Source organism: Anthonomus grandis, chromosome 8 (assembly GCF_022605725.1).
Source record: "Anthonomus grandis grandis chromosome 8, icAntGran1.3, whole genome shotgun sequence".
In the NCBI taxonomy this organism is placed as follows: domain Eukaryota; kingdom Metazoa; phylum Arthropoda; class Insecta; order Coleoptera; family Curculionidae; genus Anthonomus; species Anthonomus grandis.
In genome coordinates, this window is record NC_065553.1 from 5,172,184 (window position 1) to 5,195,313 (window position 23,130).

At 32.5% G+C, this 23,130-nt stretch overlaps 2 protein-coding genes across 2 annotated transcripts in view; one reads left to right on the top strand and one right to left on the bottom strand.

Annotated features, from left to right (window-relative positions):
• Nucleotides 1-289: 289 nt before the first annotated feature.
• The window catches only part of LOC126739340 (DNA polymerase alpha subunit B), a 40,137-nt gene continuing 17,296 nt past the window's right edge, over nucleotides 290-23,130 (bottom strand). The window contains exons 7-10 of the mRNA XM_050444983.1: nucleotides 1,112-1,326; nucleotides 844-1,061; nucleotides 596-788; nucleotides 290-536 (exon numbers count right to left, since the gene is read on the bottom strand). Coding sequence (XP_050300940.1) covers nucleotides 396-536; nucleotides 596-788; nucleotides 844-1,061; nucleotides 1,112-1,326 — 767 coding nt within the window. The 3' untranslated portion in view covers nucleotides 290-395. The remainder of the gene's footprint in view (nucleotides 537-595; nucleotides 789-843; nucleotides 1,062-1,111; nucleotides 1,327-23,130) is intronic.
• On the top strand, nucleotides 6,397-15,765 carry LOC126739346 (uncharacterized). The gene is made up of 3 exons (XM_050444993.1): nucleotides 6,397-6,864; nucleotides 12,699-12,998; nucleotides 15,173-15,765. Exons 1-3 carry the CDS (start codon nucleotides 6,708-6,710, stop codon nucleotides 15,730-15,732), a joined length of 1,017 nt encoding a protein of 338 aa, XP_050300950.1. The 5' UTR covers nucleotides 6,397-6,707; the 3' UTR covers nucleotides 15,733-15,765.

Here is a 23,130-nt window from a genome sequence, read left to right on the forward strand (position 1 = left end):
ATTAAAAGAACATTATATGACTAGTCATAGCAAAGTATGAACAAAATACTTACATTAAAATTTGCAATACAAAAACAACAAAGTGGAGATTTTATTCTCCAGTGTGTTGCTTGAAAAATCCAAAAATTCCTGAACCAAATAAAATGCATGCCCAATCAGGAATTCTTTAGATTCAATTAAAAATTTGTTGGATTTGTACTCTTCTTTCAATATGCATTTTATTCTGTTCACACACTTTACTTCTATATATGAATGGTTAAATCAGAATTACAAAATCAAACAGTGCAAATTAACGTAGATGTTTTTATATTAGCAATATACATTTTATGCATATACAATAATAGGAAACAAAATATGAATCTAAAAAATAAATTAATAATACATAAGAAAACGACTTAAATCTTTAAAATTTGACAAGCGCTCCTCTCACAAACGCTCCGACTATTTCCTGGGGTTATTTCCAACCTTGCGAAAGTACCGCCCCCATTACCTTTTACCAACCTTTCCGGGTTTATTATCAAACATTCATCCACATCCTAAAAATATCCACAGTTACTAATAAATTCCAAATAATTGTGTCTATAAAAATTCTTACTTTAACAAAATGTCTTAGCGCAGAAGGCAACACTAGCACATGGGGTTTGTCCGACAAAAGCCCATATCTCTCCATAAGACTGTAGTCCTTATAAACGCCTTTGCCTGGTGGATCCAAAGGATAAAACGACTGTTGTTTTAAAATATGACTCGCCAAACGAGGCATACGAAGATCAGCTGAGTTTGTTTTATTCCTAAAAGTAAAACCTTTAAACAATTGAATCATTATTTTGCCTGTAATAGACTCACACATAGAGTTCAGAACAACCCATATCAAAAAGGACATCTACAGATGTGGCTCCCAGGACTAAACCGTTAATATTAACCATACATGGATCAGGCATAAAGGTAATGTTCGGATATTGTTGCCCCACGTCGTAAGGGGGCGTCGGATACACTGGAAAGTGATGAGGATCCTTTTGCGAGGAGACTATTATAATTTGAGTCTCGGTTATTTCTTTAGAGATCTGTTTAAAAATTAATCAGCATCATGAACTTTATTTGGAAATGTACCTACCGTATCGACTAGATCAATGAATAAGCTATCGACAGACTGCCTGAGTTCTCCTTGTAAAATGCCAGGGTGAGTTTTGTCGGAAAACGGTCCAATGAGCAGTAAAACGTGAGGATTCGTTTCTTTGACGTATTTAAGTAGGTCGTGTAACGGTTCGAAGTTGAGGTTACTGTTTAAAGTGAAGGGGCCACAGGCTATAACCATTTCGAGGGGAGGACCTACAATATAATTAAGAAAATATTTAAATTATTATAATGGTATTTGTGGACACAATTAAAATATATAACTAAATGACAAATATTATAATGACAAGTGCCATAGGTGAAATATAGAGCACAATAACATTTACATGCCAGAACTATCGAGGCTAAAACTGGTAATAAATAGTAGTTAATATACTGAAGAATGAAAAAAAAATATTCCTCGCAGAAGATAGGAAATATCTTCCTATCAAATATTAAGTTTTGTCTTAGTTAATCAAGATACCGTCTATGAAATTGTTTTTGCTTCTTTTTAGCTCTAGAGAGTCTACTGTTATAGTATATATTTTTAGCTCTCTTAATAAGTTTCCTGTAAATACTACGATATTTATTATATATTATATAAATAAGGGACCTGGTCCTGATGGCGTTCCTTCTATTCTTATGAAACAATGATGTGCTTTTTATATATGTCTCTTTTAATAGTGGATTTTTTCCAAAGTTTTGGAAATCAGATTTCATTACACCCACTTTAAGTCAGGGGACAGGTCGCAAGTAACCAATTAGAGACCCATAAGCATTTAAAGTTGTATCGCTAAAGTGTTTGAGAGTCTGTGATTTTCTGTCAACCAGTCTAAGTGGCTGTTTTATGGACCAACACTTTGGATTTCTTCTGTAACGTTCAACTGAACTTACTTACCTTTACTGATTTCTGCTAAAATCATACAAGGAAGAAGGTTGCCACGTACACACTCTTTATTCAGACTTCTTGAAAGCATTTGATCGAGTTAACCATGTAGTCTTAATTAACAAGTTGAAGATATATATAATAATAATAAGTCTTTTATTTGCCACTGTTTACATGATACTATTTAACGGATTTATTTAACATCTTTAATTATATCTATTTGTAAAAATGACAAAAATGAGATTAAAAAACAATTTTAAAAAGATACAGATTTAACCCCTGTGTAAAGTAAATTCCAAACTCAAAAAGAAAAAAACAAAATAATAAGTTTAAATTATCCATAAATATACACATTTACAAAATAATACGATATTATCTATATTACTCATAACACAATCCTATACTATTCCACACACACGCTATACCCATATGTATATTGACATTACTAGCATAATAAATAACTAAATAACAATACAATAACGCTCAGTGCCAAATGGATGCGATAAAAATTTAACAGGAAATCATTCATCTATTCTCAATCTATTCTCGTGAAAATTTCTTATAAAAAAACTTAAATCCGCCTAATGATAATTTTTTGAATCTTTCAGGAATTTGGTTATGGTTGGTTGGTTTGTGGTTTTAATGGCTTCTGCTTCGAGGCAATCTGCCAACACGATTTGGAGATTCGGGAAAACTGTCGGGTATGTACCCTGTTCCCCGAATCGATACTTTCACAATTTTTAATACTGAAATGCACGGTGACGCCTCTCCTACGATGCATCCGACATCATCCGGCCTGGCTACCGGCATGAATAGGTTCAGCTACCACTGGCAAAGGGCAAGGGCAGGAAAGGGTCTAGGAAGGGTTCCTAAGGATAGGAAAGGAAAGAACGACCACGTGTTGACTGGGTGCAGGATGACGCGGAAGTGGGCTTGATACTTTCACTAAATTTACCTCTTAAAGGCACGTTATATCCAACGGCAAGGGGTAGGAAAGGGTTTAGGAAAGGAGTCCGAAGCATAGGAGAGGAATAGAACGACCACGTGTTGACTGGGTGAAGGATGACGCGGAAGTGAGGAATTTGGTTATATACGATATATATGTTAAATGAAAAAGATTGTTCGTAAAAAGATGTTGTGTGCAGCGGCGGAGAGATTAATCCTCTATGCCTTAAATTTAAGGAATGAACATCCGTTCGGAATTGAATTTTGTTTCTCAGATACGACGGACAATTAGAATGAATTACCGAATAAAATAAACTTGCAGCATCTAACTTCCTTCGAAATTCCATAGAGAGCCATTTAGTTGCACGCAGTTTGTTCGCGGCGACCAATACCGTATATAAATCGTAAACAAGATTTTTGAACCCGTTGTATTCTGTCTTTATCTGTTTGATCCAAGCATGGCCCATACACTACGTCAGCAAAATTAAAATGACTCAGCACTAGTGCATCACATAAGTTTTTTTTTGTGATATTGAAAGTAAGTGCCTAGATGGAAACAACCTTTTTAAATTTGCATAGCCTAATTGAATACATTTACTTTTATGCTGTTTGTATCGAAGGTTGGTGTCAATATAAAGCTCCAAATTACGAGAACAATCAGAATGCGGATGTTGTTCCGCAGAAACCATTAAAATTAGATCTCCTTTAAGTGCTCTCCGATCCTTATCAAAAATTTAAAAGTTTGATTTTGATGCATTTATTAATAAATTGTGTTTAATAGAAATACTAATCAATCGTTCCAGATCGTTATTAATTTTGCTGGTAGCACTTTGTTTTTGCTCAGGAAAAAATGGAAAATATAGTTGTGTATCATCTGCATACAAATGAGCTTTGCAATGTTTTAGGCAACTAGTAAGGTTACAAGTATAAATGCAAAACAAAATTGGCCCCAGGATAGAGCCTTGTGGTACCCCGCACACGGTTTGTTAAATAATTTTTAATAAGAGAAAGTGCATTATTGTCAAACCCCACATAGCTCAAAATCGCATAAAGCAGTTTGTGATTAATTCGATCAAATGCCTTGCTATAGTCTAATAGCACTAGTGCAGTAGATTTTCCACGATCAGTGGCTTCAATTATATCATCTGTAATTTTCAGAAGTGCTGTTGTACAGCCAAACCCCGATCTAAACCCTGACTGATATTCTGGTAAGATTTTGTGGAAATCAAGATACTTCCTTATCTGAGCATTCATTATCTTCTCCATAACCTTGGTTGGCTTATATTGTTTTCTTCATACAAATCTTCTTATATTTGCAGATGATCTGAAGTTGTATATGAGGGTTGCGACTGATAACGCAATCATTTGTTGTGTGAACAGTCGGATTTGGACCACTTGGTTCAATGGTGTGATCCAACTATTATGGAGCTGAACGTCAAGAAGTGCCATTTTCAACGATATCAAGTTTCTACGATATATTTCATTTAAGAAAAATAGAGTTGATTGATTTGATTATAATTTTTTTTAACATTTTTAATTTATCTTCACTTGATGACGTACAGGGCTGTTCTTTATATTTAGACAGCGCCTAGCTCGTCGTTCGTTATTATACCGAATGGAATAAAATTTTAAATATAAAAGTTGTAGAGTTTACCTTAAATCGCCAGAAAATGTGCTAAAATTTTATACAAGAGGTATTGCAAAGTTATAATAAAAAATACAAAATTTGTATTTTTTAAATGAACACCTTGTATATTTGTGTATTAAATGAAAGACCTTTTTCTTCTGATTCCAAAATTATGCGATATGTTAACGTTTGGTTTAGCTTTTTTAGCTCCAAATATTTACATTTTAGAAAAAAAAGTATTGTTTTAATTAAATCCTCGTTACTATGACGTTAATCGTCAATAATAAAGTAAATAAAGTTATTTGCTAGGCTATCACTGTTAATATTTTTAATATGGGTTATATGGAAGAAGAAAAGGTTCACCACATTTATCTCGAAATGAGAATTATTGATAGGTCCACCTTTTATTACACTGAAAGGAGTATGAGAAACCGCAAAAATCTACAGAGAAAAAAACGCACCGTTTTAGCTAACACGGATGAAGAACTACAAATTTTATTATCTTTCCAAGAGAAAAAGTAGATATATATTTAAGAATCTTATCACGTCTATAATTTATGCTTTGCTTTTTTAAGAAAAATCTAATTTATCAACCGTAGATGCTAGTAGATAATTTGAATGTTCTAGAGAAAAGATTCAAGGAGTGCTACATAAATATGGATATCATCCTTACAAAATGCTGCCAGTACAAAAATTAACAGATAATCATAAATTAAGAACACTAGTTTATTGCAGTAATATTTTAGATATGAAAAACTGAGATAAATATATATTTAACAAGATATCACCAGGAAATCCTTACACTTATATCGAAATAAAAAGCCACTTCAGGATATCATCATTAAATGTATGGTGATGTGGTATCCTTAGAGACCGAATAATTGGACCCATTATATTAGGTTTGTTATAGATCAAATTTTTTTTAAATAATATACCATTAGTATATGGGATCAAGATTGGAAGTTATGGTTAGATTAACAGCCATCAAATAGCCCTGATCTAACTCCATTAAACAATTTTCTATGGGGATATCTAAAAAATTAAGTTTGTAAAGAAAGACTTGAAAATTTCAAGGATTTAAGGGCAGGAAGTCTTTAAGGGAAAGAATTCAAAGAAGTATAAACTGCAGAACATCCTGTGATTATTTTGAATGATCTGTTGAAATTATATAAGATTATAGAAACTGTATTGAGAATATTGGCGACCTCATGCAACATTTGTAAATTTTTGAAGGAAAAAAAAACGCTTTGCAGCAATTAAAACCTTTTTTCTAAAAAATTTTAATATTTCAAAAAAAGTAAACCAGATCTGTTTATTTATTTTTTTAAGCATTTAAGCAGATTTGTTGATAGCTCTGGGAGTTAAATCGGTTGAGTGATGACAGCTGGTGTTTACACGGTAGTTTAAAGCGGTTTAAAAACGGATCATCCACTTATTTAAATCGATTTAAGCTAAACCGGTTTACGATCGCCAAAGCGGTTTACGGGTGTTTATATAAATGCGAATTATATTAAACCGATTTCCATTAAACCATTTTAAGGTGCTCGTATAAATTTGGTAATAGTTAGGAAATCAGTAAAGATTTTTATCAAATTAAGTTTTATTGGCAAAAATATGTTTTTTTTTAATGTATTTAAAAAAAAATATTTGTTTATATGACATTCCATATTTTGAAAATTAGTAAATAACTATATAAATCAAATCCTATTATAGGCACTGCATATCACAAGCAATATAAAAATATAACATTTCCTTATCGGCCGTCGCCAGTTAGGTAGGTATATCCGCTTAATTACTTTATTAAACGAATAATCCAAAAGCAATTTGCCGTAATTAGCGTCGAGTACGTTCGTTTCCAATTAATTCTCTACGTAATTACCGAAGCCAAACAACTAAATAAAGAAGACGACATCACCCGGAACGTGAGCAAGAGAGATACGAACACAGCGAAGGCCATTTTCCACAAAATTCAATTAAATTTAATCAGTTCTGTTCGTCGGGACCCGCACCACGAACGTCCGAATCGATATTTAGTTCAGTTTTCAGGCGAGAGTACACTTTTGTAATGTTAATTTTTTTAGGCAGTAATTATATTTGTTCTAATTAGTGATAAAATTAATAATAACATTAAAAAAAAAAATGGAAGGCGAGGATACGAATCACACGTTTCAACGGAGATTGGTGGAGGTTGTGCGTGAAACGCCGCAAATCTGGGATCGCAGTTGCCCGCTGTTTCGGATCAAACAGGCGAAGGAGAAGGCATGGGCTGAAATCGCCGACCGAATGGCCATTTCAGGTAGAAAAGAAGATCGTGTTTTATTCTAAATTTCATGATATTATAATGTTAGGATTTACCGGGTTTTTTTATTTTATTAAAATTCATAAGCATTACAAAAGCATTAGGTATATTAAAAAAAAAACACTATAGAGAAATGAATTGAAAAACCTACATATGTAAACATTTACAGGGTGTTTCAGAATAAGAGACTAATCCTCGAATTTATTTTCAAAAAGAAAAATTCAAATTAACTTATGTCCTAAACTTTTGCGCGACAGGGTATTAATTCAGGTCAAATTTTATATTATTTTAATAAAATAATTTAAGAATAAATTTTTTTTTTCATTATAATTTCAAAACCTTCTTAAATATTTTTAGGATATTTAGTATGCGTCCTTTTATCATATCATAGTCATTTCTTGATGTAGATTTTTTTTTTTAATTTGAATTATACCCCCTATAATAACTCCCTATGCAAAAAATATGAACATTTTTTTCCGATTTTTTTTGCTATTTTTTATATATAAAAAATGCTTTTCCGCCCTAATTTTTATTAAGAGCCTTCATTTTTGTCATATTTTAAGGTTTGCAAACAAAACCCTTTTTTAAGTGAGATCATTTGTATATGAAGGGTCTTAAAAGTTTTAGGGAAAATATGGGAGGAATATGGACATTTCTCTCATTCATTTCTGGTCTATTTCAATAATTTGAATGATTTACAAGATTTACTATTTCTCTTTCTAAAGCTTTGTATTATTGTAGAAGAATTGATGAGTCACCAAATAAATCAAAAGAATCATGACATATTGTTAACGAGTTACCTAAGTCCTAGTTTATCAAGATTCCAATGTAGACACACTGAACTCTTACTACGGTAACATTGGTTCTGAACTAACCAAGAATGTTTTCAGTAGATATATAGCTTAGGATTATATGAGACATGTAAATGTGGAGGAGACATTTTTATTTAATCCTACTAATATTTTGGAGGTCAAAAATGTTATGAGAAAAATTAAAAATAAAACATCGGCAGGTTGTGATCATGTTTTTTAAGGATACTTTCGCACTCAGGTATTTGTGGATTCATTAAATGAATCTTTCACTTCAAATACATTTCCCGATTTCCTTAAACAAGCAATTATTGTTTCGGTTCATAAAAGGGGAGACTGCGGCAGTTCTTCTAATTTTTGACTAATAACTCTCCTCCCTACCATATCTAAGATTGTTATATCTTTTTTGGAGATATTTAACAGATTGGGTTTCAAGAGGCCAAGAGCACCGACGATACTATTTTTGATCTTCTTCAATTTCTTTACAGCACACTTAATTTCAGTGAAATTGCCGCAGCAGTGTTCTGTGACATATCCAAGGCTTTTCACTGTGTGGATCACAGAATACTGTTGAGGAAGATGGCGAGAATGGAAATAAAATGATGCTTTTCGAGTATGATTAGACACATTACGAAAGATAAACACTATTTCCAGTCGATCAAAACGCTATTTAGAAAATGAAACGATCATATAGAAAATAGAAGGAAATATCGAATTCCCATTTATACATCTTTATCTCGATCTGAAAAGTAAAAGAGAATGGGAATAAAATTATTAAATGAGTTTTTCGGGCATAATTAGACACATTAGAAAAAAATACACTCAGTGGCGTAGCTTCGTTTAGTGGCGCCGGGCATCAGAGCCCAGTCGCGCTCATGCCATTTCTGAAGAGGGGGAGGGGGACAAAAAAAATAAAAACTCGATAATTTTTTAACAAAATATTATATTAATATAAACCTTTCTGCCGTCTACCCATTATGAAAACTCTTTTTTTCGACATTTGCTTTCTGCAAAGAGATCTATTAAAAACTCAAGATTCAAACCTTGAGCTCTTTCATTTTCGATGCTCAAAAGAGCCAAGTTACTAAGTCTCGATTGCGACATAGTACTTAATTATAATAATTTTTTATTATTTTTAATTTCGAAAAAGATCTCTCTGCAGAAGCAGTAGTCACTGGAATTGTTAAAAATAATAAAAACGCTGCATATAAATTTTTAAAACTAGCCGTGGCAGTATGATGATCACATATGAAAAGTTTGGCGATATCTTTCACATTACTACATTTAACAATTTCAGTTCGAAAAGTAGACCTAAAGTTGTGTTTCGACCCCAATTTCATATTGTAAATCATCATTATATTGTTCAAATAACAATACCGCCCTTTTCCTAAGTTCATCATCACTTCACTCAATAAGAAATTTTGGGAATAGAAAGTTAAATTTTGAAGAAACAATGTGAAAACCTGATAATCGATTTTTTAACTGGTTGATTACAATATCTAGAGTAGCATTATATACTGAGATTTTAAACTTCTTTTCGGCATCGGACAACCTATAATCACTCAGAAGTTCATCAAAATACTTTTTAACTTTTTTTGCTCGTTTTTCTAAAAACTCAGTGTTTACGCCCCAGCTATCTGCTAAAATTATTGCTTCACTTTTAAGTTCATCAAAATTTTCTCTACAGTTTATCAATTCTGTATAGGCACTTTCTAAATAAGCTGTAGCCTCCATCATATCACAATCTTTGGATTGTAAGTATTGTGAGGCAATATTTAGACTGCAATATTTTCGAAAATAGCACAATAAGTAAAATAAAATCAAATTTTTCGATATTTTTTTAGACCTGCTGCTTCGCTTCTTTCACTCGGTTTACCTCTTAAAATTATATCTGTCAAAGCATGCAAAACTTCTTTGTAATTAGCCCTTAAGGCAACCAAAGCATCGTACCTCGAAGCCCAACGAGTAGGAGCTAGTTTTTTTAATGTGATGCTTCTAACAGGAGACTGTTTTAACAAGTCCCACCTTTTTACACTGCTTGAAAAAAATACATACAAAGCACCCACATGATCGAAGAAATTAGAAACTTCGGATACTCCGTTAACAGCATCATTGATAACCAAATTTAAATTATGGGCTGCGCAATGCACATAGTGAGCATTTTTTTCCATATCAATTATTTTCGCTTGCAAACCATTGTAGCATCCACTCATGACACTAACGCCATCATACCCCTGACCACGACATTTGAAAATCTCGATATTTTTCTTCGTAAACACATCGTTCACAAACTGTAATAATCCTGTGGCAGTATGATCAGTAACAGCAAAAAATCCTGTAAAAATCTCCTTAATCTGAATATCATTTGGCATTTGACTGTTTTCGTCCTTGATAATTTTAACAATGCGAAATATTAGAATAAGTTGGTCAATTTTGGTAATGTCTTGTGTTGTGTCCAGAATAATTGAAAAAAAGGAGCATCTCTGATTTCAATAAATAACTCAGTTTCTAGTTGTCCCGCCACTAGATTGATAAGCTCATTCTGTACCGTAGGACTTAAATATCTAATTGATCCACTTGGTTTCTCTAGTAATTGTTGTAGAAAACTTGCCCATGTTTGTTTTGTCATTCATGTTTGGTCCCTTCAGTTGAAGGGACAAAACATGAAGTTGAGTCCCTTCAACTTCATGTTTTGAAACCCGGTGTTTTCTAAATGGGAGATTGCGTATTGCCAGAGTTAATGTGACATCTATAATTCGTCGTAAAACTTGCCTCCAAAAATTGGCTTTCTTTCGGAGAATGTCTTCCATCTGAGAATCTATACATTTATTTGCCTTCCAGGCATCATAGATAACACATGATTCGATATGAAAATTGGCATTTTCATGCTTATTAATTTTTCTTAACATGCCCCAATTGGATATTCCTTGTACCCAGTTAATTTTGAAATATGGTTTTGATCTATCACCAAATAACCAACAAGGTTCACAGTAACAAACGTTTTGTTCCAAGGAATAGCACAACCACTGCCTAGGCACTTCCAACCCACTTTTTAATTTCGAGAAATAATAAGTTGCCGAAAAACACCTACCCCCGTCATTTCGAGGAAAAGATTCAGTTGGTTTACAAGATCCGTATTTAATAAGAAATTTTTTAATGAAACTTGGGGGCTGACCTATGCCATAGTTTTTTGAATAATATGCAATATCGGTAGGATATTTTTTTCCCAAAACATTTTTTAACACATTATTTACACTACTGTCTTCGGGAATAGTTTCTAGAAGTTCTAAGTAAAGGAGTTGTGCTCTGTTATTTTCTTGTGGAACATTGGTAGAGGTTGATGTAAAGCCAAATGAAGGTCCAAGTTGGTCCAAGACACTCCAAAGCAGCACAAGCCGCACAAGCGCAAAAAATATCCCTTAGTAAGCCCCTGACCTTAATATAAAATTTTTTGATTTTCTAAATTATAATCCTACAATAATAACTGACTATATTAGAATTTAGAATGCTATCAAAGTCAGTCTTGTACCGTTGTAATATAAAAAAAAACATCAATTTGACTCTTATGCATTGTTGTAAATAGCACCTTATTAACTTCCAAAGTCAAGGCGGCCGTATAATATAGATACTTGATGACGGCCGCGGCCGCTGCCTGTTCAAGTTACAGAATATTATGCCCATGCAAGGAAGCCGAAAATACAGAAAAAAAATTATGACAGTCTTATTAAAGCTGATTAAGCATTCCTCTTAGTTTAAAGCATTGGTACTACTTACCTTGAGGAAAAATGCCGCCAAAAAGTTCACCACCATACTCTTTAAACTTGAATCTCAAATAATACATCAAAATTTACGCATTAATTATGAAAATAACATATACTTAAACAATGCACGATGCACGCGATAAATGTTATTGCGGATTGCCCACAAGTTTTCGTTCCTTATTCCCTTATTTTAGCGTATTAAGTTTGGGTACACTAATTCCAGAAGATCCAGACTCTATTTATAAAATAAAATGTTGATATAGAAAATAGGTGGAAAAATCGAATTCTCATTTATATATCTTTATCACAATCTGAAAATGAGAAGGGGATAGGATTAAAATGATGTTTTTTTAATGATTTTTGTCACTATCAATAAGGAGCCGATTTGAACTCCACAGTGTTAAAGGTTTTTGGGGTGTCATCAGGTTGATATGCTCTTAAAATAAATTCTAACAATTTAGATGTTTACACTGCAAAAATGCTTATCATCCCTTTGTGGACTCACATCTTCGCTATGGGATTTGTTTCTGGGGATCATGTGCCCACTATCTCTTTAATGCAGTATTTATTCTCCAAAAAAGTAGATTAAAGCCCTTTGTGGAGTGAGGTGTCGTGTATCTTGTCGGCATCTTTTTGTGCAAAATAGAAGCTTGATCCTTTGTTGCTTATATATGCTTAAAACAATAACTATGATCTTCAAAAAGCACAAGCAGGAAATTTTAGGAGGCAGTTCGTTTGGAACTCGTTTTACCTACATACACCCTTTGGTTACCCATTCCACATTCAGAGCAAGTGAGAAGTTGCAAAACTTAACTCGAATATTAAATTTAAAAATCATTTAAAAAAATTGTTAGTTACTAAGGGATATAATACATGTTTTGACCTGATTAGCAAATATGTATGTGTGATTTGAAAAAAAAATTATTGTAATTCCATTTTGCTTTCCGATTATAATCGTCAGAAAGGTCCTAAGTTTAACTGACTTAGATTTAATAAGACTTTTCGTCTTGATTTTCGCCAACCTTCGAGATGTCCTACTATTAAGTCATTTAATAAAAAATATTATGAGACACTGCTACCATATTGATTTTGGCAAAAATAAAGGCTTATTTGGGATATTTCATTGAAAGGGGAGTGTTTCGCTCTATGGAATGGGGTAATCTTATCGTAAAATAATCGACTTGAATAACAAAAATGTTAAGTCGGATCATTAAACAATACATCAGTTAATTTAGTGCAATTAAAAAAAACTCTATTCTAGTAAATACCTGCAAAGACACGTTCAAATCCCTACGAGAAAAATACCTGCGGGAACGCGACAAAGCCCAACAGAACCAATATTGTCGGTGGGAGCTCCTGGAGGACCTTAAGTTCCTCGATCCTCACATTGTCACTAGGAGTTCCACCGGCCCCACCTCTTTTACCAACGGAGATTTTAGCGAAGACGAACAATCACTTAACTCAGAAAATGATCCTTTAGAGTTTGACCGACAATTAATTCGGATGGTGAAAAAAGCGAACGCCATTTGGGACAGGAATTCAAACATATATCCCAACAGAGGTAAGTCATTATATTTATTTATTATGTATTACGAGTTACTTTTTATAATAATTTACTTAATTCTATCAACTTTTGTGCTCACCCATGACAGTGGTTTTTTTTAAAATGGTCTGTCCAATCTACTTATTTACACATTTAAAGTACCTAATTATAATATAATTAAAATTATTAAATATAAGAAATAACCATCGTCAGTTTATTCCTAGCCTTTTACCTTGGGTGATAATAACACCCAAATAAATTAAATTAAATTAACTATTCCTAAGCCATTTATTTTTTTCAAATTTAATTTTAATACAGGATTGTGATTTAATAACAGATTAATTCAATAAAAGGGGATTTTTTTTTTGGAAAAAAAATTCAATCACGGCGATTTTACTTTTGAATCGCTCATATTTTGACATCAATTGTAAATATACAGGGTGGCACAAAAGTTGACAAAAAAATTGTTTTATTTAAATAGAAACTCCTGTATATTCCTGCATTTTCAGATTCTCCGGTAAATTCTTTACATGTTCTATGAATAATGCCTTATAATTAATTACGTTTAAATAATAATCATTACCGACGATTGCAACATTAATTAATAAATTACCTCCACATTCTTAACATTTATTTTATCAAATGCTAGAAGTGGCCGTCATTAACAGCTCTACAGCACCTCAGACGATCGATGAATTCTTGCTATACATTAGCAACTGTGCCTGGAGAAATATTCCATATTACATTACAAATGTAACCTTTAAAGGTGTCAAGCGTGTGTAGCCTACACTTGATTGTTGATAAAACCCCAAAGACCTAGGTAGCCACTCTATTGATGCACGTCTGCCTATATACCAGTTTAGAAGAACATTAGCTAGGAACGTTCTGACTATCGCAGCCTATTGGCGAGGCGCCTCATCCATCCATGTTATTATTATTATGCTTGGTTATGGTTTTAACATCCATTCATGTTAAAACCCTAACACTTGGTTTGGCCTATCTGGGTTATTTTCATTAGGATACAGTGTTTCAAATGATGAAATCAAGTCGTCTACTAAAAAGTCATGCTAACGGTGTTCCGTCAAAGTCCTTTAATAAAGTATAGTCCTATTACTCTGTTATAAATAATCCCTGCCCATACATTCACCTCTTAATCATTCTGAGAATAACTTTCCCTACTGCACTATCACCATTGCTTGAACATTATGCCTAGTTACTTGATCATTCAAACAAAAAATTTTCTCGTATGAAAAAAACGTCTGTCGTGGTCTGGCAAAACTCGATTCTGCCATCTGGATCACCTTGAAGTAATTCAATTTTATAAGGGTGCAATTTTTCCTTTTTTAGTAATTATTGTTTTTTTAACAGTTTTTTATTTGTTACAGTTGCTGTATGAAGCGTATTATCCAAAGCGAGCTAAATAATTGAAAGGTTCGGATTTCGGTGTAATGAAACCAGGAAATCCACTTTTTTCTTTTCTATTCACAATTCTACTGATTGTAGACTTACAAGTTCGCTTTTCGGATATTTATTGTTGAAGATTATTAGAATTTCCTAGTGTGTCATAATTTTCTCACCACAGCCAAGGATAATAACATTAATACTTCGATTCTCTGAGTCTGAGTTAAAGGCATTGTAAATATTTTAGTTTCATGAGCAGTGCGTGGTAGCGGAATTCAGTCATGCAGATACTCCGGTTTCCCAGTTTCGAGTATCCTATAAACAGAAACTCATGCAGCATGTGTTTTATCATTTCTGATTTTTTTATATAAACTTGTTCTAGAATCGGAGTATACTACATGTCTGGAATCAAATAATTATAAATTTAAGAAGGTAATTTATTTTTTAAGTTTAAAGGTTGACAGTTTTTTAGGTGATAGTAAACTCCTTTTAATTTATTGTTGATGTGCGTTTCGAACTTTACAGTTTCATCGATAATTATGTCTAGGTTTTTAGCTTCTGATTTTAAAAGAATTGATTCTTTATTTAAGATAATTCACATATTATTTAGCAGGTGCTCGCTTGCTTTTTTACTTTGGCTTCAAGAATTACCTCGGATTTCGTTTCATTAATGTTAAGATTATTTCATTGGCACCATTAAATAATATTCATGTACCATTTGTTTTTACTGTATCCTAGATTAATAATGGATAAATAACTAACTATAACTAATTTCGTTTTTTACTTAACAGGTTCTAAGACTCAACTTTGGGGAAACATCAGTGCTGTCTTACATAAAGACCCGAATTCGTGCATGTTAAGGTGGAAAGCGCTCAGGGAAAAATATATAAGGCAAAAAGCAAAGTTTCACGAAGGCGAAGGTAAATGGGAGCTTTTAGACGATCTCTCCTTCCTAGACAGGGTGATACAGTACCGAAGAAAACAGAGCGAGCTGTATCCCCAGCTACCAGGCAGCTCGAACAGCTACAGCTACATACATTGCAACTTAGACGAGGATAATGACCACAGTTACACGGATACTTCCAACGATTTTATAGCGATGGTTAAAGAGGAATCGACTACTGTGCAACAAATGGCTGATAGTTCTTATGGCAGCAAAAGATCGAGGGCGGTTTCTACAGAAAGTTACGGGGAGGAAAAACGAGTTAGGATGGAGGGACCGGCGAATGCACAAGGGGCGAAAACGCCCGAACAACTTTTTGGTGATTTGGTGGCCAGTTTGTTGATGAAGAAGCCGGAGAGTGAGCGAAATATGTATATGATACAAGTGATGACAGTATTGTCCAAATAGTGTTTAAAAGAAATAAATATAAGGTTATTTTAACAGTTTGTTTATTTTTAGCAAATAATCAATAAAAGTAGTAACGGAAACAATTGAAGTTACTTGCGAATAACTTACACAATAATTACGGCAATTTTATTAAAAAATAATGTACATAAATAATCATTTTATCAGTAAATACAATTATCAAAGATTAATTTTTGTCTCGTTATTAATATAATTTATCAGTTAGATATTGAGATCTACAAACCGTAAAAATAGAAGGGCGGTTGAATTGGGAGTATGTCTGCAATTTAATACTTGCATAAAATTCAACAAAAGTACCAGTGATGAGTTTTTCAGTGTTAAGTTGATTAAAGACTTGTTTTGTGTGTTGGGATATCCTTTACTCTATCTAATAAATACCTCTTTAGAAACTGGTAGAGTCCCAGATGATCTGAAGACAAGTGTTATGATTCCCATCCCTAAAGTGTCAAAACCAACCATCCCAGAAGAATTTCGACCCATTAATTTACTCCCTGTTGTAGATAAGATCATCGAAACAATTGTGTGTCAGCAACTTAGGTACTACTTTGAGGAAAACAACTTACTCTATGTTGGACAATCCGGATTTAGAAATAACCATTCATGCGAGTCGGCCCTACAGTATATTTGTGCGAAGTGGAGAAAAGAAATAAACGATGAAAATGTTGTGCTTAGTGTTTTTATTGACTTAAAACGGGCATTTGAGACTATAGATCGGGATATCCTCTTTAAGAAATTAAAGTTATATGGAGTTAAGAGTATTGTTTTAAAATGGATTAAGGATTTTCTAAGTAACAGGTGTATGAGAACTAAAGTAGGTGATAGATTTTCAAATAAGGTTCCAAGTAAACTGGGTGTGCCACAGGGCAGTGTTCTTGGGCCCTTATTATTTATAATTTACGTAAATGATATAAACACAGTTCTGCGAAATTCATTTATTAACTTGTTTGCGGATGATACTGTAGTATGCGTGGTAGGTAGGAACTTCAAAAATATTACCAGAATAATGAACTCTGAGATGCATATTTTGTATGATTGGTTGTGCAAAAATAAATTAAAATTAAATATAAGGAAAACAAAGTGTATTGTGTTGGGGTCAAAGACAAATTGTAATAAATTTTATGAATCAGGCTGTACAGTAAATATAAACGGAGATCAAGTAGATTTTGTTTCGGAAATTAAATACTTAGGAATAATTATTGATCCACAGTTGAATTTTTCATTGCACATAGATTATGTTTGTAGAAAATTAGGTAAAAAAATTTCATTCTTATCTCGTATTTCAAGTTCTCTGTCATTATGGTCTAAAAAGTTAATATTTAACACTATTATATTGCCTCATTTTAATTATTGTTCTGCTTTACTCATATCCTGTACACAAGAAAACATAAATAGGCTTCAATTACAACTAAATAAAGCTATGAGGGTTATTTTGAACTGTAGTAAATATACACCAATTGAATATATGCTTTCTACATTAAATTGGTTATCGGTAGAAAAAAATATTAAAAAGGCAAATTTAACATTAATTTTTAAAATCGAACATGGTCTTTTACCAAACTATTTATCAACGTTTTTGGAAAAAAGAGAAAATTTCTATCAATACAACATTCGGTCAAAGCAGAACTATAATATTCAACATGTTAAAACCACTGCTTTACAAAAATCACTGTTTTTTGAGGGAATTCGAATGTTTAATAACCTACCAGTAGAGATTAAAGAAGCAACATCACTGAAAATGTTTAATAGAAAGGTGTTTAATTTCTTAAAGAATCAATTATAATTTAATTTTAAGGAATTTATTATATTACACACAAGTATATTAAATGTTTGTTATAGTATTATGTACTAGCCAGGTGCTAAATAAAGGATTATTATTATTATTATTATTATTATTATAAAATAAAGTGAAAAGTGTCTTCTGTAGGGTACTTTTTGTCCATATATAGGATTGATTTATTATTGATGATTTTATTATATTTTATTTTATTTACACCACTCCACAAAAAAAAATTCAATTATTGACTAGGCAAAAAAAAACAACACTACACAAACTACATTCTAAATAAAAACAAATGAATACATTATCAATAATAATAGTTACCTACAATAACTGTCTATTAAATTACTATCTGCGCATTGGGGATAATTTCCAAATATTAGTTTTATGTCTAGATAGGTAAAAAGTATCAGAATTTCTAGATGATAAATAACTCAGGTGAATCAATTTTATCAATTAAAAGTTTACATAAAAATCAATCAGCAGAGTTTCTTCTTTTTTCAAAGCTATGAAAAAAGTCTACAAGTAAGTGCCTAATGACAAAAGACAGCATTTGGTAACTGAATTATAATGACGAAGACCAGAATTCTGACTTTTTTTGTCTCAGAATAAGATTTTAGCCACTAAATAGTTTGGATTCCAAAAACCCAAAGGTTCTTTCGGTTCTCGGATGATGTTTATGCATCTTGGAATGCTGAGATGACGACGGTTGCAGTGTTTTGTGATCATGAGATATTGTTGTCTATAAGCTTGATAGATACGGGTTTAGAGGTGTTGCTTTGCAGTTGCTCAGGTCTTATCTGATTCATCGCACTCAGAGAGTTGCATTGGGTGGATCTCTGTCTCGATGGAGAGAGAACACTTAAATCTGGTGTCCCCACAAGGATCAGTATTTTGGTCCTATTTTACATCAATGACTTAAACTCTCTGCAACTTTGGGGCCAGTTGGTTTTATTCACAGATGATACGACAGTTTCTTGGCATCATACGGAGAATCTACACGCATTAGAAATCTGAACGTTCAGGATTTTGAAATGATTAGAGAATGATGTGCCTCAAACAGATGTTTGATTTTGTGCATTGTTTTTAGTTTAATTTTTTTTAGTTTTTAAGGGTTTAGTTGGTCAAGGAAATTCTTTTTTTTTCCTTTAATTGCCAACGTTTCGGCCTATATTAGTTACTTCTTCAGGGCAAACAGAAAAATCAAAGATCTTTGTTAAATTGAGACAAATGGAACATAACAGTTTCAAATGATTGCGTTTAGTTCATTTGTTATTGAGGATATATACCTGTTGGTTGTGCTAAAAAATCTCACGTTATGGGTTTTAAGTGGGAAGTGAGGAATCATATATTTGATGAGCAGACACCTCTATGGAATAAAGAGAGTTTCAGGTTCTTGAGTATTACCATTGATGGTCAATTGAAATTTAAGGATCATATTTTGTATCTAGCATCCAAGTTTTCCTCTGGCTGCTTTGCTCTCATGGTTGTTAAACATAAGTTTAGGAAAGATGTTCTATTGAATAAAATGTTTTTATTATAAAAGAGGGCAGTTAGGTATCTCTGTTCCTCTGACTTAAGAGCTTCATGTAGACCTATGTTTATTTCAGAGACTCTTAACATCGGCGCTGGTTCATAAGTGTGTTAAGTATCCTCGAAAAATCCCACATCTTACCCGTTAGTTGAATGACTTTCTCCTCGCCATACCCACTACTTCACTTACCAGGCATTCATTGATTTATTTGAGCCGAAAAATCAAATTTATAAAATAAGCAGAGAGAGTACAAAAGGCGCCTCTTCCTCATCCCAATTCTCTTAATTTATAGGACACATCTTCGTCATATTCCAAATATCAGACATAAACAAGATTTTTGCATCCTTTGAATTCTTTCTACAGCTACAGAGTCCAGGAAGGAACTATAAACTACATCCGCAAAATTAAAATTTGACAATATAAGAGTCTCACATAAAAGAGCTTTTGTTTTTGAAGTAAGTGAATATCGCTGTGCCTAAGTTGAAGCTGAGTTGTGCCTGTGCTGAAGTTTAGAAAATGCTCTTCTGAAACACAGACTTGCATATTGTTTAAATTTCAATTAATAATCCAAAATAAGCCCTATATAAGTTTCTAACAGAATTTTTAAAAGCAATATTTTTATTTCTCAACAGTGGGTTGTTTGCGGTTATTTTCAAGGCAGAATAATATCGCAAAGCTTTTAGTGGGATTCCACTTAAGCAGATGATTATTTGACGCAGTGAGTAAGTTACTAAGATCGTTTTCTATTTCATTTTTGACATTATGAATCTGATTTATGAAAAAGGCTTTATATATCTCGGGTATCATCAGCGTAAATTTGAATCAGATCAGAATAGGAAAGGAAAATTAGACAGTAGAAATTAAAAGAAGAATTGCACTAACGTGGGCTGCATTTGGCAGGACGAGATACATACTTAAAAAAAAATAAAGATGCACCAAAAAACTCAGTATGTTAGAAAGCCATAGAAATAGCGATGGCGGGCCTCACTCTAAGAAACAAAATAACAAATAAAGAAAGAGGAAGAACGAAGGTGACAGATGTGCAAGAATGGTTAAATTTAAATGGCGTTGGACAAATAGTGACACGGGTAGATGGACATCAGGACTAACAAGATGGAAATCGAGACAAATAATAAAACTGCGGGTAGAAACTGGTTAGAGATAGCACAGGACAGAAAGACCTGGAAAGAAGTTGGAGAGGCCAATGTTCAGGAGTAGGCAATCAATTTTTGAGAATTATTCCCCTTGGTCGCATAGTAGGAAACTTCGATTTGATTAATTTGCCTCTCGGATGTAAAGCTGTACAATTAACGAGGACAAAGTTACCGGGCGAAAAAAACAACACCAAAATAATAATAAAATTATAAAAATCGTTAAATAGTTTTTCAGTGATTTTTTTGTAAATTTAAAGATACCCGATTGCGGTGAAATTGGTTTAAAATATATTTTGGCTGTATGGATTTTGTAAAATTCCAAATGCAAGATTGACTGCTATCTTAAGTAGAATACCATTCATTCTCTAGATGTTTTATTAAAATCATAGAATATATTTTTCTTTTGTAATATTTAAAAAAAAGACCTTATTTATGTGGGCACTAATTCTTTTGCATGTAATTGTGGTACAATAATATAATAGTGATATATGTTATTTATTTTCAAATATCATACTGTATATTAATTTGTTATACAATGAATTATTATTATTGTTAAATATTTATGCAATACTATTGCATACGTATGCACGACAATTATGTAGAACACTATTTTTAAAATAACTACTAATATACCAGATATTATCGAAGAGAGTAATATACAATGGTGTAAGCGCATTTGGCATTCTTATTTATAATTCCTAAATCGAACCTTCACATGGCGACCCTGCCAGTGCCAAACACCATTTTTTAGTGCATTTTTCAGTAAGAGTGGTAATTGTTCTATATGTACATAGTGCAAAAAGAAAAATGTTTATAGTACAACCGTGGTAAAAGTATGGGAGCTAGTTGCTGTAAAGTGTGCTAATGTACAGTACAATACAGTACAGTAAGTGTGCTAATATAACACACATTGTGAGTCAATATGGGTACTACTAACACCAAGCATGCTGAAGTTACGGACACAGGTGTTGTAAACTCCAATTTTATAGTGGAAGAACAAGCTATAAATGTCTCTATGGATATCCGTATTCTGCTGTATATAATCACTGTGGCTGTTGTAACCTTGGTGTTACTAAAAATTAGGAAGGCTTACTGCAGAAACATGAAAAGAGACTTGTCAAGAAGTCTTATGCTGAAAGCTCCAGTTGGTGATCTCTAAGTAAGACTATTACCGTTGATTGAATATTTGGGAAGATACGCAATCCTGTGTTAAAAAGTGTACCCGGTCGACTATCGGATTGCCGTTCAGTTTCGTGCACCGTGTGGTGCTGCCGCAAAGCGTCAAATCTAGGAACGATTTATTTTAGCTGCGTGGACCTGGCTTTTGGCTTCTTTGAGTCAGGTTTTCAACGACGATGGAATCTGCGGTTACGCGGCCGTGTTGGATATTTTTTTAAGATATGGGATGATGCTGCCAACTATGTTTTTATTATTTTTTTTTGAACATACAACACAGTGTCATTTATGTAGTGGTCAAGTGATAAGTGATATACTTAAGGGTGGAGGCATATTGAAATTTCTTAAAAGTTAAATTTTATAAACAAATAATTACTTACCAAAATATGTTTTTGAGACAAAAATTAATACAAAAATATATATAAAAAGCTATTTTTACAAAATTACCAAAAAAATTTAATACAAGTTATAATTCCAACAAACATTATGTTTCCTTCATTTTGTGTTCAAGAGGGTCAAGCTTTTAAATAAAAAGCCCGTTGCACTTAATTAACTAAAAACTAATATACAAAAAATATGTGGAACAAATTTTAAGATATAAGTAGGTTTCACGTAAATATTATAAAGAATAATTTCAATAATTCATAAGACTTAATACCGATGGTAATATAACTTGTTGATCAATAATTTTTTGTAAAAAGTAACCCATTTTGTCATGTGATTCAAAATCTGAAAAATTGTGCAGCCTAGTGAGATCTGTAAAGTAAGGGGTTGTGAGTGAGGATGTTAATAGAAATAGAAAATAGGCCACATTTTAAGTTTTAAGCGACACAGGAAAATTCTCAATTACCAGTTGTTACAACTATACTTAAAACTATAAAAAGATACCTAGTAACAAAAAAAAACATTTTGTTTAAAGACCCCGCATCACGGTTATACAGGACGTCAATAGAGGTGGTCAATTAGAGGAAAGTTGAGCAATATAGTGTCCTTTTATAATAAAATCTAAATACTTCCTAAATTTTGCAAAAAACTGAAATTTGGCAAAATCATTTTATTTTTTTTCCGGCGTTATTTCAAAATATATGACAAAAGTATTTATTAAATGAATAAATTATTGTGACCACTTTTTCTCGCCTATACGATGACACCTTTAAATTTAAAATACGACGTTCTGTCTTTAAAGAGCCATCATCAACTTTGTTTTTCTTTGTCGGCGCTATATTGACCATTTGCAGTTTAACGACGCGGGAATCTTTGGGCGCCCGGCCGTTTTGTTATTTTTTTAAGACAAGGGCGATGATGATAACAGCGCTTTTATTTATTTTGTTATTGCCGATATTTAAATGCGCTGTGATCTCGCATAAATAACTAGATAAATGTGGTGGTCAAGTAATGTATTGGAAGGTGCTATCTCTTACAACTTAAATTTTATTAACAAATAATAAATTACTTACCAAAATCCTTTTTTGAGACAAAAATAAATAAATAAAAACAAAAGAAAATTTCAATAAGCTTTTATTTATTAATTAAAAAATTATCAAAAATATTAAATAAAGGTGATGATATAGGTAGGTTTCACGTAAATATAAAGAGTAAATTAAATAATTAAAGATTTAATATCTATATACGATACTATAGTTTTTTAGAGTGAATAATTTATTGCAAAAAGTAGCCCGTAATGTGATTTTTGACAATACGGGTTTGTGAAACCAGCCAATATCTCAAAAACTGTGTAG

Bases quoted from the DNA above. Each gene is read 5' to 3' on its own strand.
- LOC126739346 (XM_050444993.1), top strand. From the start codon at position 6,708: ATGGAAGGCGAGGATACGAATCACACGTTTCAACGGAGATTGGTGGAG. The intron at 6,865-12,698 runs GTAGAAAAGAAG...ACTCTATTCTAG, and splicing joins CGACCGAATGGCCATTTCAG to TAAATACCTGCAAAGACACG. The intron at 12,999-15,172 runs GTAAGTCATTAT...TTTACTTAACAG, and splicing joins AAACATATATCCCAACAGAG to GTTCTAAGACTCAACTTTGG.